The sequence below is a fragment of the Trematomus bernacchii genome, unplaced genomic scaffold (assembly GCF_902827165.1).
Source record: "Trematomus bernacchii unplaced genomic scaffold, fTreBer1.1, whole genome shotgun sequence".
Taxonomy (NCBI): domain Eukaryota; kingdom Metazoa; phylum Chordata; class Actinopteri; order Perciformes; family Nototheniidae; genus Trematomus; species Trematomus bernacchii.
Window position 1 is genome coordinate 2,367,143 of NW_022988098.1, and position 19,688 is coordinate 2,386,830.

The 19,688-nt window shown below is 41.1% G+C and overlaps 1 protein-coding gene across 1 annotated transcript; it reads left to right on the plus strand.

Annotated features, from left to right (window-relative positions):
- The first annotated feature begins 849 nt into the window (after positions 1 to 849).
- On the plus strand, positions 850 to 19,433 carry LOC117475490 (inter-alpha-trypsin inhibitor heavy chain H3-like). Its single transcript, XM_034121715.1, has 22 exons — positions 850 to 992; positions 1,256 to 1,285; positions 1,440 to 1,463; positions 2,380 to 2,534; positions 3,026 to 3,130; positions 3,723 to 3,885; positions 3,998 to 4,108; positions 4,214 to 4,342; positions 4,921 to 5,037; positions 5,128 to 5,296; positions 5,421 to 5,546; positions 5,660 to 5,841; positions 6,219 to 6,404; positions 6,503 to 6,642; positions 6,969 to 7,129; positions 7,934 to 7,960; positions 8,056 to 8,127; positions 16,352 to 16,465; positions 16,606 to 16,807; positions 16,940 to 17,112; positions 19,018 to 19,129; positions 19,266 to 19,433. The coding sequence occupies exons 1-22, from the start codon at positions 879 to 881 to the stop codon at positions 19,402 to 19,404; spliced, it is 2,751 nt and encodes a 916-aa protein (XP_033977606.1). The 5' UTR covers positions 850 to 878; the 3' UTR covers positions 19,405 to 19,433.
- The last annotated feature ends 255 nt before the right edge of the window (positions 19,434 to 19,688 follow it).

Consider the following 19,688-nt stretch of genomic DNA (forward strand, 5'->3'; position numbering starts at 1 on the left):
AGGGCTGCTGTTAACGTCGGTCTGTACAGCAGCCCTGCGCTAAAACAGCTGATCACAACGTGCACACTCTGTAGCTCCGAAGCTCTGTACTCCACTACCACCCCCCCCCCCTCCCCGTTGACAATCGCCCAGAAGTTGGAGTACCAAACACTGACTCCAGGTACTCATCTGAGTACCTCACTGAGAAAGTTGTGTGCACCCCTGGACATAATGTACCTTGTATGTATTAGGAAGTAAAGCAGACACTATCTTGGTATCACTAATAAACAATAGTTATTTTAATGCTTTGGTTTTCCCTTTCCTGTAGTATGTTATGTTTTTGTGCATGTCAATAGCCGCTTTCACACCAAGTACTTTGCCGTACTTAGTGCCAGCACTTAGTGCCAGCACTTAGTACCCCCATGGAACTAAGTACAGATCGCGTTCACAACGGAATAAGTTCCCTGATGGAGGATTACGCAAATGAAGCCGCTGACGTCACTTCTTCTTCTTCTGCTTTGGGTTTACTGGCAGGCCGCAAACCACTTCACGGCGTATACTGCCACCCGAAGTCCCCGGCCGGAAGTCCCCGGAGTTGGGGACTGGCTTCCGAGTAAATCGCCATAACGCCGACACCTTATTGTGTTATAAGTAGCATAAGATGTCCTCTTTAAGTTTGGTGTCAGACAAACCTCCTGCATATTGAGCCCAGGTCTGTTGGTACTCCCGACAACACGCACACACACGCACACGCACGCACGCACGCACGCACGCACACACACACACACACACACACACACACACACACACACACACACACACACACACACACGGTCCCTCCCTGGACAGAGAGCTTTATTCTCAGCAGTGCCAAGCTGCTGTTCAGTGGACGTTTGGTCATGTCTGGACTGCAGGGTGTTGGACTGCTGCTGCTGTGGGGCAGCGCCTGCCTGGGGCCGCCCGGCCTGGTCCGGGGGGCTCTGGTCATTTCTGGAGACCAAGAAGCTCTGCAGGTAACTTTTAGTAACTTTTTTGTACTCTGAATTTATCTTAAATTACATTGTTTATCAGCTGGTTCATCATTTTGCAACTAATCGGTTTTCTTATGAATAATCTCTTTATCACCAACACTACTACTTTGGAAATCCTTGGTTTTACTAACATTCTCATTTCTTTTTGTATTTGTAAGTATGACAATGAGTATAATGTATGTCTGATGAACTGGTCCTTATATTCTGGCACCACGTTGGTTCACCCTGGCATATTTGTATTTCAGGAGCCAAGAGGCGCTGCCAAATCACTGCAGGTACTTTTCAGGAACTGTTTACAGAAAGCCCTTTCATAATATGGTGAAAACATTGTGCAAAAGTTGGATCTTTCTTAATTAACATTAATCATTCTTACATTTTCTAAAATCCCCAAATAATCACATTTTTTCTCTGTTTGTTTTTTTGTTCCAGAAAAGAAGTACAAATGAGGACATGGTAAGAAAATGTTTGATTCTCTGTTAATACTAATACTTATAAAGATACATATTCAGTTCAATATAACTTCATGTACTGCTGTAAAGACGGTATACAACGGCTTAGCAACCTTATTAACACATGCACATACACAATGTCCACATCAAAAAAGAAAACTATTAATAACCAAACTAACCACTACAAATGATACTATACCGCACCCACACTACCTCGCTGGTTACATTTTTTATATTGACATATATAATTTCCACTGCTGATATTTATATATTTATTGTTTCTTATTCTTTTTTTCTTCTATGTGTTTATTATTATATTTTATTATATTTTTAATGCATGTGTAACACCTAAAAGAAAATCCAATTTGGGATGAATTAAGTAAATCTTTTATCCTATCTTATCTTATCCTATAAATGAATGCATGCAAATATGTAAGAAGACAATCTCGAAGAAAAAAATGTATGACGCTGTACAAAATCAAAAGCAGAGGAAATACTTGAGTTTAGAAAATAAATATACAAGCAGGTTACACATAGCGACAGCTTGAAGGAAGCATTGGCAATTAACAATAAATGTGCTCATATAGGTTCAATATGTTCCTTACAATCAACCAAAAATGATTATAAAAAACTAAACTCACTGAAAAGGAGTTTAGTTTTCAAATATCAACACTATCCCTGTAGAGCATGCAGCACCCAGGTTGACTCACACACACTCCCAAAGTGGAATCAGTGACATAATGTTCTCCAAACATTTTCTTTGGCACCAATCAGGGTGTCATGCTGTGGTCTGGACCCATAGCTGAAAAAAACAGTATTGGAGTAATTGACTGTATAAAAAATGCTATGTGTGAAGTGCTCTCCTTATTCACTGGCGTTTCAACTTCACTTTAAACTCCCTCCCTCTCTGTCTGTCTCAGGTGGAGGTGTACAGTGTGAGGCTGGACTGCACCGTGATGTCTCGTTTCGCCCACACTGTCATGACCTCCAAGGCTCTGAACAGAGCTAACTCCTCCCAGGAAATCTTCTTCGAGGTGGACCTGCCCAAAACCGCCTTCATCGCCAACTTCAGCATGTCAGTCTGTCTCCACTCATACTTGCATTATGACCATTTCTGTGGCAGTATTTATTCCTGCTTACGCTCCCTCTTAAAGTGACCCTATTATGCTCATTTTCAGGTTTCATAATTGTATTTTGTGCTTTAATGTTCAAAAAAGTATTTATTTGTTTCATACTGCCTGTGCTGCAGCGCCTCTTTTCACCCTTTGTCTGCTGGCCAGCTCTGTTGTGATTGGTCAGACATTTAGAGATGTCCCGCCACTTAGCCTATCATGTACAATGTGTTGTACATCCAATAGAAGTGCAAGTGGTACATAGTGATGGAATTAAACAAAGGACTCCAATGGAGGCCTTTCAGGCCGGGGGGGAGTGTGTGGGAGAGAAACTCCCTCTGGAGGGAGAGTCTTTGCAGGCTATTTACATGCACCAATGGCATAATAGGGCCTCTTTAAGATAATCTTAATGATACAGTTAGTTGACTTTGTTATCCATCTTTCTTCCTCACAGGGAAATTGATGGTCAGGTGTACGTTGGCGATATAAAGGAGAAAGAGAAAGCTAAGAAACAATATGAGACGGCTGTTTCCTCTGGACAGACTGCTGGACTGGTGAAGTGAGTCAATTAAGATGAAAAATACAAACAAACCCAGACATTGGAAGAAGTACTTAGATCTTCTTCTGAAAGTAAAAATACAAATAGTCCCACATTCAAAAGGTTACTCAGGTAATAACAGAAGTATTAGCATCAAAACATACTTTAAGGACAAAAAGTACTCAATATGCAGAATGGCCAATTTCAGATTAATTAATATTATATATTTGTATTATAATTATAGCTGCATTCTTTTGTTTGTTGTAGCAGGTATACATGGAGCATATTTAATAACTGTATAGACTGTTTGGTTGCTTGTTTTAATTTAAGTTTTAACTAAATGTGGTTATCATATATCATAATGAAGTGGAGTAAAAAGTACAATTTACCTCTGTTTTGTGGATTAGATGTATAACTAGCAGGAAAAGGAAATGAACAGGGTACCTCATATCTGTCCCTAAGTGAAGTACTTAAATAAATCTACTTACGTACTGTCCACTTCTGCACAAACCCAGTATGAATTACATTTCCAAATGATCATACTGTATTTCTGTTGTGAAGATCCTACATGGGTTAACATTATAGGCTGTTTATGATGTCTGGGTCATTACAGGGCTTCTGGAAGAAAGATGGAGAAGTTTTCAGTGTCTGTCAACATCGCAGCTGAAAGTAACGTGACGTTCATTCTGACCTACGAGGAGCTCCTTCAGAGGAAACTGGGCCGGTATGAGATTCTGACCCGAGTTAAACCCAAACAACGGGTCCAGGAGTTTCAGGTGAATCCATGTTCATGTTCACTTCACTGTCTCTTTAAGATTTCAAATATAGGAAATGAGTGGTTTACCTTACAAACTATCTCTGTTTCTGTGTTTGCCTGTGTGGAGACAGATTGTCACCAACATCTATGAGCCTAAGGGTATTTCTTATGTGGATGCCCATGCAACCTTCCTCTCCAATGAGCTGCTCCCCCTGGTGGATAAATGCGTCACAGACAATAAGGTACGACCACAGACCTTGAAAGAAGTTGTCTCTGATGATGCTACTCAAACTTCTTCCAAAGATTTAGGGATAAGCTAAATTGGTTGTATTTTTTCCCATTTTCAGGCCCACATCTCTTTCTCACCAACTATGGAGGAACAGAGGAAGTGTCCAGATTGTGAGGGAACTCTCATCGACGGAGATTTTCTCGTCACATATGACGTGAACCGAGCAAAGAGCCAGTGGGACATTCAGGTCAGCTGTCAAAAATATTGTTCTATGTAAAAATGAATTAGCAGGTAAATAAAGCAAACAATAATAAGAGCTAACATGTTAAATATAGAAAAAAGAGTAGCAACATTCTAAAAGCTAAGTGAACATATTAAGGAGTTGAGATATTATAACGTATGTTTTGCCATAACATTGATTATTGTGCAGTAGAATTGCAAAAAGTGTCTATATTGCACAAGATTGCAACAGTCTGTATTGAGTGGGGGTCTGAAGGCTGAATTGTAAAATTAAAACTGATGCATGGACCTGTTGCCCAAAGTTTTTTGTAGGTTAATTTTTTGGCACATTTTTAAGTTACTTTTTCTCTATGAAAACAAGTAAGGAACATTTTCTTGACAGCCTAAGAGGCTTAACAATGCACCACTAAGTAGTTGATTTGAAAAAACAATCACCAGATTTTTTTCTAATTTTCCTCTCAGGGTTTCGGTATAAAATGAGTCAATAAGATATATATATATATATATATATATATACTAATTCTTCTCTTGCCTTGTCACTCACTTATGAGTGCACTTCTGCTCTTTATTGATTCTCTCCTTCAGATTGTGAACGGATACTTTGTGCACTTCTTTGCTCCCCCTGACCTGCCCAGAGTCCCAAAGAACATAGTGTTTGTGATTGACAGGAGTGGATCAATGAGTGGACAAAAGATGGCACAGGTGGATGACTGTTCAGTATTTCAATGTCTTTCTGATATTTGAATGGCCACATGCTTACAATTTGCCCTCTGACGTTGCAATCCTTTATAGACACGGGAAGCTATGCTGGCCATCCTCAAAGACCTCCACGAGGACGACCACTTTGCCATCATCAAGTTTGATAACTCAATCGACTCTTGGAAAGAGTCACTGACCAAAGCAACCAAGGAAAACCTGGATGAAGCGATGAAATATGTCAGCAGGATAGTGGACAGTGGATGTAAATAGAAAACAACAATAAACAAATGACACTAGCTTATATGCTAAATGTCCTCTTAACTCCATAAATGGTGAAACTCACCGTCATACTTTACATTTTTACAATTTCTTGTGTTTTTTTCTAGCAACCAATATCAACGATGCAGTGTTGAGAGGCGTGAACATGCTGGTCAAAGACAGGCAGGAGGAGAAACTCCCAGAGAGGAGCATCGATATGATTATTTTACTCACTGATGGGATGCCAAACGCTGGTGAGCGTGCAGAGTGTGTGCATAGGATATACTGTGTATTGTGTTTCTACACATTTAATTGATGTTCTTTGTATTCAGCATTCAACTTCTGCATGTTTTATCTACGTTTGCAGGAGAGTCTGACATTGGGAAAATCCAGACGAATGTGCACTCTGCTATGGGAGGAAACATGTCTCTGTTCTGTCTTGGATTCGGAAATGATGTGGAATACTCCTTCCTGGATGTGATGAGCAAACAAAACAAGGGAATGGCCCGCAGGATCTATGAGGGTTCGGATGCAGCCGTACAACTCCAGGTAGGCTACAGGCTCAAATCTATAAAACACGTTTGAGCCGTTAATGCAGTTCTTGTGAAGATTCAAAAGGTTTTATTGTCATATAAAAAATAGCTACAGCGTAGTGGTTGGCAACATACAATATACTTAATACATTAAAGAAATTAGGATGTAAAATAGTGCAATAAATATAGTGCAAGTTATACAATGATGCAGGTAAAATGCAGGGATAAGTAAACTCATTTAATATAAAATAACATAGAACAGTGTGAAGTTATGAAATAGCTACGTTACATTCTTCCCTGTTATGTAATCACTGTTGTGGATTAGATTATAGTAAAAATGTAGCAGGTGTACTACAAATACATCTAATAGAATGAGTGAACGCATTATTCCAGGGTTTCTATGAGGAGGTGGCCAGCCCTCTGCTCTTGGAGGTGGACCTGCGTTATCCTGAGAACGCAGTGGACTCCCTGACGACTAACCACTACAGCCAGCTGTTTAACGGCTCAGAGATCGTGGTGGCAGGTCGACTGATCGACAACGACCTGGACAACTTCATGGTGGAAGTGTTTGCTCAGGGGGTGAGGAGAAGGAAATGTTGGACATTTAGAGACACTGGAAAGATGTTGTGCGTTTATTACCTATTTATTACTTTTAATATGATTTCTCCTGCTTCTAGTTTGATGAGGACTATAAAGTGCAGGGCCAGGCCAGTGCTGAGGATTGGGACGTGTTGTACCCAGATGAGGAGTACATCTTTGGGGATTTCACAGAGCATCTGTGGGCCTACCTCACCATCCAGCAGCTACTGGAGACAAGGTCTGTGAGGTAGTGCTTTTGGAAGGTTTTGGATTAGATCCCAGCCCTTGCAGTTAGATGTCGATGTAACCTTTGGCAAGATAAATGAAGTTGCTCCCGACAGCATGGACTACGGTGTGTGAATGTGACGTTAGCTTCCTTGAGCAGGTGGTACCTTGTATGACAGCCTCAGTATGAATGGGATTGCATGGGTGAATAAAGACTTGTATATGTAACACACTTTGATGAGTCGTAAAGACTGAATAAAGCGCTATATATATACAGTCCACTTACCATGTTGCTATTCTGAATGCCGTGTCAACTTTACTATATTTTCCTTCTTGCAGCAAGAGTGGTACCCCAGAGGATAAATCCAACGCCACTGCCAAGGCGCTGGACATGTCTCTGCAATACAGCTTCGTCACGCCTCTCACCTCCATGGTGGTCACCAAGCCTGACACTGAGGATGGACCAGACAGCCCTTTCATTGCAGATAAACTGACTGAGGGTAAGGTGGGGAAAAGAGGGTTTCAAATGTGATAGGCCAACCTCACATGGCTGCTAGGAAGCTACAAACAAAACATGACCTTAAAGGTCCCATGACATGGCCATTTCTACTGATCATAATGAGGTCTACTAGAATATATTTACATTGTTCAATGTTCCAAAATCACATTGGTTTCTCATACAGCATCTCTGTATAGTATGTGTATTCACTCTCTGTCCTAAACGGCTTGTTGGAGCTCCTGACCCTCCCTCCCTATGAGCCCACTGTGCTCTGATTGGTCAGCTCGCCCACTCTGTTCTGATGAGTCCACCACCGTTACAGCGGAACATCAGTGATTATGTGTTACAATGGCGTTAGCAACCAGAAAATGACACCAGTAATGACAAACAGATGAGAATGCTGTGAGACAGCGAGACACCGTGGAACTAAGCCTGACCTGTGTGTGGAGATCCGCAGAGCCGCGGCTGAGAAAAGATAAGGCTGAGTGAGTGTGTGTGTGTGTGTTACGTCACTATACTCAGGAAGAAAAAAATGGAAAAAGAAAAATCTCCACCTGTCTATGCTGCCCCAGCATAGACAGGTGGAGATTTTTATTTTTCCATTTTTCTGTGTTAGAGTTTTACTCGCTACAGGGTGTACTTTAAGGGTTTGTGACTTTGCAGACCGTTTACATGCATAAAAACCTACATAACACACAAGGGGACGGGTAATAACCAGAAAAAAACATGACATCTGACTATTAGTCTTTTCTCATTGTGTTTGAAATGTGAATTTTACATATTTCTTCCTGGGTTTTTTTTGCAGAGCAAAGACAACAGGTAGAAAGATTTGGTAAGACAGTATTTATAACATAGCTTATATTCATTGACTTAAGTGAATTCACTCTAGGCTATTGATTTAAAACTTTTTTTTGTTACTGTCTCTAGGATATCAACCATATCAACATGTTGCAGCCCGACCTGTTTCAAATTCTTACCACTCAACACCCACTTATTTAGGTAAGTACATTTGTAGCAATGGCAGCTGCAGATCTTGGGATGGCAATGTCAGTCTCTCTGTTAGTCTATCATCAAAACTATTAAATAAATTGACAATAAATTCTGTACAAACATTAATTGTCCTCAGAGGATAATGTCATTGTTAATGGCTGACTTTTCATTTAGTGCCACTATCAGGCCAAAACGTTTACGCTTACAATGACACATATCTTATCATTATTTTGAGTATTGTGTTAATCGTTAACAAGAAAATATTAGCATGCTAACTTGCTTAACTGAAATGGTCAACATGGCTAAACATTACACCTGCTTAACATCTAACATCAAATGTTACCCTGCTGAAAAAACCAGCTAAGACCAACAAGGCTGGTCAGGCTGGTAAACCAGCCTGACCAGCCAGTCAATATTAGGCTGGATTAGTTTGCTGGTTAAGAGGGGTTTTGGACACTTTAGCTGGTCAGGATAGCTGGTTTGGTCACAGTGGTCTAGCTGGTCACCATTAGCTGGTCGGGATAGCTGGTTTAGCTGGTAAAAGCTGGTGGTCACAGTGGTCTAGCTGGTCACCATGAGCTGGTCAGACTTGTATGATCTTGAGTAGAACTTTAGCTGGGATTACTTGATGGCAGTGTTGTAGTCAAGTCACCAATTCACGCGTCCAAGTCACTCTCGAGTCACCACTCTTCGAGTCCGAGTCCAAGTCCGAGTCACCAAGGAGTGTCCGAGTCGAGTCCAAGTCCGAGTCACCAAGGAGTGTCCGAGTCGAGTCCGAGTCCGAGTCATCATTACCTGTGTTCGAGTCCGAGTCCAAGTCCAAGTCAGCGTACGCGATAATTCACGAGTCCGAGTCCGAGTCCAAGTCATCGTGCGCGAGAATTCACGAGTCCAAGTCGCGTCAATCAGTGCGCGAGTCCGAGTCGAGTCACGAGTCCCGAAAATCGGCACTCGAGTCCGAGTCCAGGACTCGAGTACTCCATCTCTGCTTGATGGTTAAGCTGGTCATATGTGATGATGAAACACTCTCACCCAATTGCAGTAGCTCAATCTATCATTTCAGATCAGAGCACCTACAGTACCTTACCAGAAAGGTACCAGAATGTATAGAATGTATTGTCTGTAAATAAATACTCATACATCAAATGATTAGAAGCAGGAAGAACATTTATAACACACAATGAACATTAACACAAATTTGAAAACATTTTCAAAACACCCATTACTTCATATTTTTAAGCAGTTTCCTTCAACTGTTTCTTTCCGCTTTTCACAAGGTCCTGTATTTTTTGTGAAATGTAGTAACCGGCCAACTTTTCCCTCTCGGTCATCTCCACGTTTTGTGAATTCAGCCATCCTCTGAAGCACTCTTGAAAAGAGAAAGGAAAAACAGATTAACTTTTAGATTTGTGTTATGATTACTTAACCTCTTAAACCCTGAGCCTGTTTTTCAGGTCTCAGGCTCGAAAATGACATTCCCAGAACAAATTACCATATCTTCCCTTCTAAAAGGGTTAAATTAATAATCTTTATTCTCAAAGTAATGATAAACCTGTGAGTTGGATGTAGAAAAGTCAGAATCAATATAGATGTTTTTTATTTTAAAGAAAATTCAGATTTTACATAGTAAAAAACTGTAAATGATAGTGTCCGTCCAAAAATTATTTTTTACTTATAGTGAAAACTACCCTTGGACCCTTAGGAATCCAAAGTACAACATATAATAAGTACCCTGTATCAAGATTGATGCAAAACAAGTGACATTTGACCTTTTTAGAGAGATTTAGCCAAAAAAACCCACTTCTGGGGTCATTTTGGTGGATTTGACCTATCTCTGGCCCCCCTTGCTCGATTTTGATGAATGAAATCTCTTTATAACCGCTAGAGCCAATGGAATCGAGGGAAAGTTATATACACACCAAAACGTTAACAAATAAGGAGTGAGAGTGACGCGTTACCAAAACCGGAAGCTGCATACACTCTGGTGGCTACCATTAGCAGCTAACTTTTCTGCTCCGATTTTTACATAAAAAATGGAATTATGGATTATAAATAATTTCTTTAAAGGCACAGGTACATTATCAACCTATGGATCAACAGTTGTAGAATTTCTTTTTTCGTTTTAATGCCATTGAACACGTCTTTTGACCTAATTGACAGCTACGGTGAGACGATCTGCCGTAAAAGCTCCGTAAAGGTACGTGTTGTGATGTCTGTGTTTGCTTCCCCTGTCGCAAGTTCGGATCGCTCAGTGATGATACTATAACTATATAATCTGTGGAGTCTCAGCTTTAATCGGCTATATTGTATGTGCAGCTACGATAAGTAATAAGGGTATCTTTATCTTGAATTGTGTGCCGCAGTGCGTTCGAATTTTTTCGCTCAGGGGTCATTTAGACGCTTCTTATGAGACTTGTGTTTTGTTTTGGTAAAAATGGTTCATATCTTCAGTTAGCTGAGATTCTTCCCGTTAATCTGGTGCTACACATTAATAGTTTCATAAATGTTAAGAAGCCCTGAGACATTATCTCGGAAAAAAAACGGTGGGAGGGGTCCAATGGGGGGACCGCCGTGCTTAAGAGGTTAAAGGTGGGGTAGGTCATTTCGGAGAAACCAGCTTGAGTGCGCTGTAATTTGAAAATACACAACCGGAGAAAATCTGCCACTTCCCTACAGAGCTCCAACACACACGAACGCGCACATGACCAATGAGGGCACGAGATAACTTTGTGCACAGATGGAAGGCTGACAGGCAGGTAGGCCATCCAGTTACTTTAGCCGGGCCGGCTAAAATGATTGGTCGTACTTTTTACAGTACTACGGCTTCCACAGATGACATTTTTTTATGGATTTCTTGTCAAAGCACTTCAGATATTCATTGCTATCGGGATGTTAAGAGCATTCCATGGAATATAACAAAAAGTGTATCTCGAGCCGGTTTCTCAAACTTACCTACCCCACCTTTAAATATGTGCACTGTGAGATGAAAAAGAAAAATGTATCAAATTTTGTTTTGAACATTCACTGTGATTGGGTCTATTATCCACGCAATACACCATATTACATTTTTTTCTTAATTTACATTATTTAATTTCATATTCTGTTCTTGTAAATATCATATCTATTATATTAAATGTATATACACTTTTTGCACTACTTTTTATTTTGTATTTTATTGTATATGTTGCATTGTTGGAGGAGCTCAGGTCAGAAGAATTGCATTGACATTTCTACACTGTAGCTGCTGAGCATATGAGAATAAAACCTTTGAATCTTGAATCCAACACTTTTTTCAGTGGAAAATCCTAAATTGTAGGATAGTTTGGCCATAATAATGCTTTATGATTACATTTCTAGTGAGAAGTGTATATTTTACTTTCAGAATCTACCTCCAGTGGATGGGTAGGATCTACACAGGGTATATGCAGGAATCCTGAAGTCAAGTTTAATACCTTTTAAGACCTTTTTTAAGACCCTTTCCATACATTTTAAGACCTCATCGCCACTTGGAGTTCTAACCGGTTACATTGGCGACACACTTTACCTCACATGTACTATATACAGTATTGATTGTCCTTCCTCCTTATCTTCCAACCATTTGGACGCAGACTTGCATTTCCCCATAACGATGTTGTTTAACAACCGGCGTAAACGGACCTTCGCGCGCTATCAAGCAGTGAGCGTGCAATGCAATGTCCTGTTCAGATGACGTCAAACCCAACGGGATGCCATAAATAAACTACACAGAATCACACTACACACCTACGCAATGATTACATTCAGGCAAACTGTAGAATACAACCTCTTTGGACAATTTATATACTTATTGAAAACAAGCTACAAAATGTAATACCTTGGAAAATGCCGTTTAATACTTTTTAATAGCCTTAATTTTCGCTAAATTGATTTATCAACTTTTAATACTTTTTAAGGACCCGCGGACACCCTGCTACAGTATGATAGATATATTACTTTACACCCGGAAGTATGTATTGTCATTCTTATTGTCGATAAATTGAGGGATATACGCTATATTTTGTTAACACCAGTATGTACTTTATACATCCACCTCGAGTGTTTGTCTCTGCACCGGAAATAATTTAATTTTAAAGTCCAACCGCATATTATATAAACTATATCAGCGCCACACCTGCGTAACACATGGTGCCTCTTGTCTGAACAATCTATTCTTGTCGACTTGCAGCCTAAATACAAAGATAACTCCACTCTCCTACCGCTGCTTACCTCTAATGAGCCTTGGTAGAACCAGTGTCCGAGTCATGGGGTCCAGAACTGACTGAAGACATGTGGAACAGAGTACATGCATGGTTCCATGTACAGGGAACTGGAACTTTGAACAGGTGTTTTCATCTTTTCTGCCTGAAGATTCACAAGTTCTTGATCAGGTGTTTGATGTGGGCTGGCATGATCCTTTCTGCAGCGATGAATAAAGAAAACAAAGAAAACATTTTTAATAATAGTAATGATGGTAACAACAATAATATTAGTATAACTATTTATAGCACTTACACAATTGCAAAGTGATTCTCCCAACAAAAATAAAGAACAAAACAATACCAACAATAAAAAAACAAATGATTATAGGAATGTTAAGAGACAAAGAAATTATAAACATTCTGATAGGCCGACTACAAAAGGTAGACTCAATGGCTCTTGATGACATCAATGCGCAGTCCCAATAGATGCTGTTGTATAAAAATAAATAGATTTCTTCTATTTTGTGTTGGATGATTTGTTTTATTGATTGCTGATGGATGTATGTATATATATAGGGTTTATTGAACAGCAGTAAAGCATTAAAGGTAGGGTAGGTAATTTGCTAGAATTTGAAAATACACAACCGGAGAAAATCTGCCACTTCCTTACAGAGCCCCTCCTCCAACACACACGAACGCGCACATGACCAATGAGGGCACGAGATAGGTTTGTGCACAGATGGAAGGCTGACAGGCAGGTAGGCCATCCAGTTATTTTAGCCGGACCGGCTAAAATGATTGGTCGTACTTTTTACAGTACTACGGCTTCCACAGATGACATTTTTTTATGGATTTTTTGTCAAAGCACTTAAGATATTCATTGCTATCGGGATGTTAAGAGCATTCCATGGAATATAACAAAAAGTGTATCTAGCCGGTTTCTCAAACTTACCTACCCTACCTTTAGATGTTACACCTGAAAGAAAGATAAGGAAATAAAAGAAGACAGGAGTACAAACATCCTCTTAAAGGTGGGGTAGATAAGTTTGAGAAACCGGCTCGAGATACACTTTTTGTTATATTCCATGGAATGCTCTTAACATCCCGATAGCAATGAAAATCTTAAGTGCTTTGACAAAAAATCCATAAAAGAATGTCATCTGTGGAAGCCGTAGTACTGTAAAAAGCACGACCAATCATCTGAGCCGGCCCGGCTAAAGTAACTGGATGGCCTACCTGCCTGTCAGCCTTCCATCTGTGCACAAACTTATCTCGTGCCCTCATTAGTCATGTGCGCGTTCGTGTGTGTTGGAGAAGGGGCTCTGTAAGGAAGTGGCAGATTTTTTCCGGCTGTGTATTTTCAAATTCTAGCGCACTCGAGCTGGTTTCTCCAAAATTACCTACCCCACCTTTAAGTAAAAGACCAAATCATGTCAAGCTTTAACCTGAGCCTGTTTTTTCAGTCTTTACAATGCAATGTTGGAAAATACCTTCTAAAGGCTCAATTCAAACTCAATACCATAAATAACTGGGTACCAAAGTGCTTTACCTGATAGAACACGTTCCACATGGAGCAGCAACCATCCGGCTCGGCCTTTTGCTGCATATCATCTCCTCCCTCTCCACTGTTTCCATTAGATCTCTACTGTCCAATAAAACTGAAATTCCCCAAAAAATCATATTAAAAAAGTTAAAAACAATAACTTGCTTTTGGCATTGAAATGGATTAGAATCTCACCATTTTCCTGGATGTCAGGAAGGCCAGGAAGTCATTCCCTTCAAGTCCGCAACCAGTCATAGGAGTTCAAATGCAAAGCCTGAACGATGACAAGAGCGGGAGACTTACATTTTCCAATTATATTTTTAATTAATACCAGAGCAGTGTGTACATAGGCCCTGTACGACATGCAGAGAACAGATCAAATCCCCTGACAGACTCACACACTTTGGTGATATCCTTTTCTGATAATGTTTCTTTTTTTTAGCAGTAAAGTAACATTACTCAAAGTATATGTCAGACCCAACTCAATTACAGTATGTTTTGCATCTCCTCAACAATGGTCTGTATCATTGAGTAGAAAAAAACTGTCCCTACAATTTCAGGTAGATTAACACACATTTGTAAGAAAAGTTTACAATGAAGCACAAAAACCCTCTTTGTATTAAGCGAGCTGCCACAGAAAGTACAGCTTAACATGCTAACCTTTGGTGGAGAGCTACAGTTAGCTAACTTCATGTTCAACACAACACCTCTAATGGCATTACATTGACGATTTTAAACAAAACGTAACTCTCTCAACTTGTAAGATAACGTTAAGTTAACTTACAACTTATAGCTGCATCACGTTTTTCAGGGGAAACACAAACTGGAGAAAACGTTAGCTGCTAACTGTTGTTAGCTAAGACAGCTAGCCTCCTAGCAAACGTAAGGTTAAGTTAACATTGACGTAACGTTGTAAGAAAGCAAAACGAACCTTCGAGAAAGCTTTTACTCTCAGACTTGGTGAAATTGTGTAGTGTTGCTTACCTCCAGAAGAACTTTTAGCGCGTTTCCCAGTAGACAGAGCTGTCAGAGCGGTGCCTCTCAGAAGAGCAGCCGCTGGGCGGAGTCACAGAAACGTTCAACTGATCTTCACTCCTCGACCGTTAGTGCCAGTCAAAACATACCACTTTGTTTCAACCACTGCCGTCTCGCCGTTCCCCCGTGTCCCGCCCTCTCTGTCTGTCTGTGTCTATTTTAGTGATGGGAATTATGGCTCTTTGAAGGGAGCCGGATCTTATGGCTCCGTTCCTTTCAAAGAGCCGTTCAAAAGAGCCGTTCAAAAGAGCCGTTTTTTTAAGGTTACTAGGTTTATCTGCAAAATAATCACCAGGATAATGATTGACTGTATTGCCAGACCTAATGTCAATAATCGGCATTGTAAACATGACACAAGGTGGCGCCATATCCATGTCATCATGTCAGTGAATGTACTTTGAATTTACCCTCTGTATGTGTTAAGTAAATAAAGTTGCCTTGCCTTGAATGAAATTCATGCAACTCTTAATATTAGATACTGTGTTTTTAAGTGGCGATGGAGATTATTTGTTGATCCTGCTTTAAAGGATATTTTGCCTTTACAAATGGTGCGCTTTATCACTGACTGGGTTTTGGTTGAAGTGAATCCAAATGCTGCTGCGTTTTCGCGTTTGGCTCATTTTCCATCCGAAAAACACGTTGTCTACCTGTCCTGTACCACTTGGTATGACTTCTCTCTCGCGTATTCCGTTAAGACCCACCCCATCTCACTCCTCGTGCTGAAACCTACCAAACAGAGTAGGGGCGGGTCTTCACAGAATACGTTTGGGGAACAAAATCAAGCTTTTTAAAAGGAGAGTGGATTTTGGCAGGCAGTGAGTGCGGACCAACGATTGAACGATAACAAGAACGGCTCTCACCAAGTACGACTCGGTTCCCCTCGTTCGTACCAAAGAGCCGTTCAAAAGAATCGGCTCGTTCGCGACCGACACATCACTAGTCTATTTCAGTTTCGCTAGCAAGCCTGCTGGTAGACCAGCTTCACCAGCTTCACCAGCTTCACCAGCATAGACCAGCTAAAACCAGCATAGACCAGCATGACATCCATGCTGGGCTATGCTGGTTTAGCTGACCAGGCTGGTCTTGAACCAGCAAGAACAGCCTGGCCAGCTTGTCCAGCCTGGTAAGCCAACTAAACCAGCCTAACACCAGCCTAACACCAGCCTAACACCAGCTAAAACCAGCTAAAACCAGCTAAAACCAGCTAAAACCAGCTAAAACCAGCAACCATCTTAAGCTGGTCTATGCTGGTTTTTTCAGCAGGGTAGTATTGTGATTGTGACCATGTTAGCATGCAGCTGTTAGCATTTAGCTCAATGCACTGCTGTGCCTTTGTACAGCCTCACAGAGCTGCTAGCATAGCTGTAGCTGCTAGCATAGCTGTAAACTATCCTTTTTGTTCATTACTGGTATCTTTAAACTCTGTTGTTCCCTACAGTGGATGGAGATCCTCATTTCTTGATTGAGCTTCCTGAAAGGGACGACGCGCTGTGCTTCAACATTAACGACAAACCAGGAACCATTTTCAACCTGGTCAGAGACCCAATACCAGGTCCGCCCTAAGTCCTGATAATCATCATGACTTTTAAACACCATTACTTGAAATATTCTCTGTAGACCTTCTTTTCATATATGTTGCAGTAACTCTGTGCATTTGAGAAACAAGTGCTTCAATCCACATTTTTTCCTCAGGTATTTTGGTCAATGGTGAGACCATCGGAGACAAGATGATTCGCCCTGATGGTCAAATTAACACCTACTTTTGGCGTTTTGGCATCGTCCACCAGTCTCTGGGGGTGAGGCTGGAGGTGAGCACTCAGGACATCGTGGTGCTCCAGGACGGCAAACAGGTCAAACTGCTGTGGTCCGATAATGCTTCTGTCAAAGGAACCAAGTAAGAGTCTGCACCATCACATGGTGTTCTCCTTCAGTGAAAGAGAACTATCCTCCTACATGAGTTAAATGAAGTATACCATCCAGTTTAGGAGGAATAACTGGCAACTTCCTCCTCTTATTTCTCCTCCAGTGTGGATCTTCTCTTGACCAAGGATCGCAGCCTAACGGTGACTCTAAAGGATTCGGTCAAGTTTGTCGTCCTGCTCCACAAAGTGTGGGCAAAGCATCCGTACCATCGGGACTACTTGGGTTTCTACACCCTGGACAGCCACCTCCTGTCCCCTGTCGTTCACGGCCTGTTAGGTACAACATGACACACATCAGAGAATAGATGCATGGTTTATAGTTTAATACCAGGTCAAGATAAGTGATGGGTATTGCATTTCTGAACATACTTTGGTTTCTCCTCAGAGCAGACAAAATATAAAAAAGATAATGATAAGATAAATTGACACCAATAAAATCAGTCAGCCCATGGATACGTTTCCAGAATATGTGTCGCTGTGTTTTATGATTGGTCTGATATGGTAAACATGTGGCGCAGTGGACTATTGCGTTGGTGTTCGCATCAGGAGAGCACAGGTTCAAACCCCCTAGACCAGGGGTTTTCAAAGTGTGGGAAGGTGAGCCTCCCCTCAGAGAACATAAGAACAGCCGCGCCCCCCCCCCCTCCCAATTATTATTGCTATTATTATTATTATTATCATTGTTGTTGTTGCTATAATGCAGGGGTATTCAATTGCATTTCAAAGAGGTCCAGTAAGATAAAATGAAGACTGTTTCTCTCCTCTTGTCTCGTCTCTGTGTGTGTGTTTGAATCTATCGTGCTGGCTCACTGACTGCACCGATTTGATTGGCTGAGTAGCGTCACCTCCTTAAAACATTAAACAATAACTTTTTTAAACCTTTTTATCTTTATGTTTTAAACATATTGTATACAACTCCCCCACTACTTGGACTATTCCTTGCACCCCTCTAGAATAAGCCCAAATGGTCTCAACCATATTGCATCAGTAATAACGTGCACTTTGTTGTTATCGTTATAACAAGATCGCAAGGACACTGGTAGCGATCGGACAATTGAGTGTTGTTCAGTTTGTGTGTTGTGGAACATGCGTGTCCGTGCACGAAAATATACCACACACCCAATTACAATAGCATATTCAATTCACTACCCTGGAAGTTAATAAAGTTGTTAAAGTTGGAACAGCCTGTGGACAGCCGTTCTTCCTTGCATGTCAGTCGCCGACACCTTCTTACAGAGGACAGGCAAATCTAGCTGCAGCACGACCCGTATATTTTCGCACGCCGTGTTCTCAACACATATTTTTAAAACATTTTTAACATTTTCAACATCGTGGATAAATCCTTATATGTTCCCGGCAACACACTGAACGTCAATTTTGCCTCCTTATTACACTCATCCCTACTTTAGTCTGCGTCTTTGATGCACACAGGAATAAACGCAGATCATACTCTGCACTTGATTTTGATCAAAGTCCATGCGGAAAACCCGCACTCACACAGGTAGGTGGAGATGAAGGGAATGAGCACTTTTACAGCCTTTTTGGCGAAGTGGGGGAACTCGGTCTCCACAGACAGCCAAAAGTGGGCAAGTGTCACTTTTCTCATCTTTTCTCGTTATTTTTTTTCTCACGCTGCGCCTCCCCTGAAGCTCTCTGGCGCCCCCCAGGGGAGGCGCGCCTCACACTTTGAAAACCGCTGCCCTAGACCCACGATTTTATGAGGCCAGAAAAACTGTGAATTAGGACCCGCCGGCCGGTACTAGGCCAAGTGGAAACGCAACCAAAAACGGGCCGCTGACGTCACAGCCCTCTTAAACCGTGCTCCGCGCTGTAGTGGAAACGCGCCATAAGTCGCTTTGGATAAAAACGTCTAACAGTAACATGTAATGTAATGTAATATGGTGCACATGCATAATAATTATCAAAATGTAAAGGTTGCACATTGCAGTGCCAGCTCAGGTAGAATTGTACCTTATCCTGCAACCGGAAGAATATCATAGAATATAAAAAGGTCAGTGAAAGACATTAAAGTGGCTTAAATTGGTACAGTTTATCAAATGACTTCACTGTTTTGGACTCTCCCACCTCTTGTGGGTTTTTGTTTTTGTGGGGGGTGGGATACAGGGCCAAAATACGTTTATTTTTAAATTATATTTACTTGAAATGGTGATTTGTCTTGCAGGTCAGTTCTACCATGGGATTGAATATGAGGTGTCCGAGCTGCGTCCGGGTGAAGTCCCAGAGAAACCGGACGCCACCATGTATGTGAAAGGCCGGGAGCTCAATGTGACCAGGTACGCTGCATGCATTAACACATGCCTCATCTCAGTGGGGGAGAGTCAGCATTCAATGAGTGTTTTAAAATGAATACATCGATGTTGCTTTGTACATGCAGTTAAGATATCATTTGGTGTACATTTCTGTCCACAGAGGCTGGCAGAGAGACTTCAGGAAGGATGTGAAGAATGGAGAAAATGTTCCTTGCTGGTTCGTTCACAGTAACGGAACAGGCCTCATCGATGGAGATGCAACAGACTACGTTGTTTCAGGCCTTTTTAAAACTGTTTAAAAATAGGTTAGGCTACAAAAAGTCCAACCCAGAAATAATCCTTCATACAATTGATCTCCAAATATGCTGGTGCTTACACCATGAATGTTCCAACAACTTGTACCCAAGGGCAAACAGACTCAATTCACAACATTGTATGGACAATATCACAGTTTCTATCAGTGTAATTCCAGGACTTTTAGGAATGGACACTATCCCAAATAGTGTGAGGTCGGAAACCACCTCAGCAATAACTTGTTCTGAAATAAATGGGACACTGTTCTTAAAATGGAATTAAGCTGGAT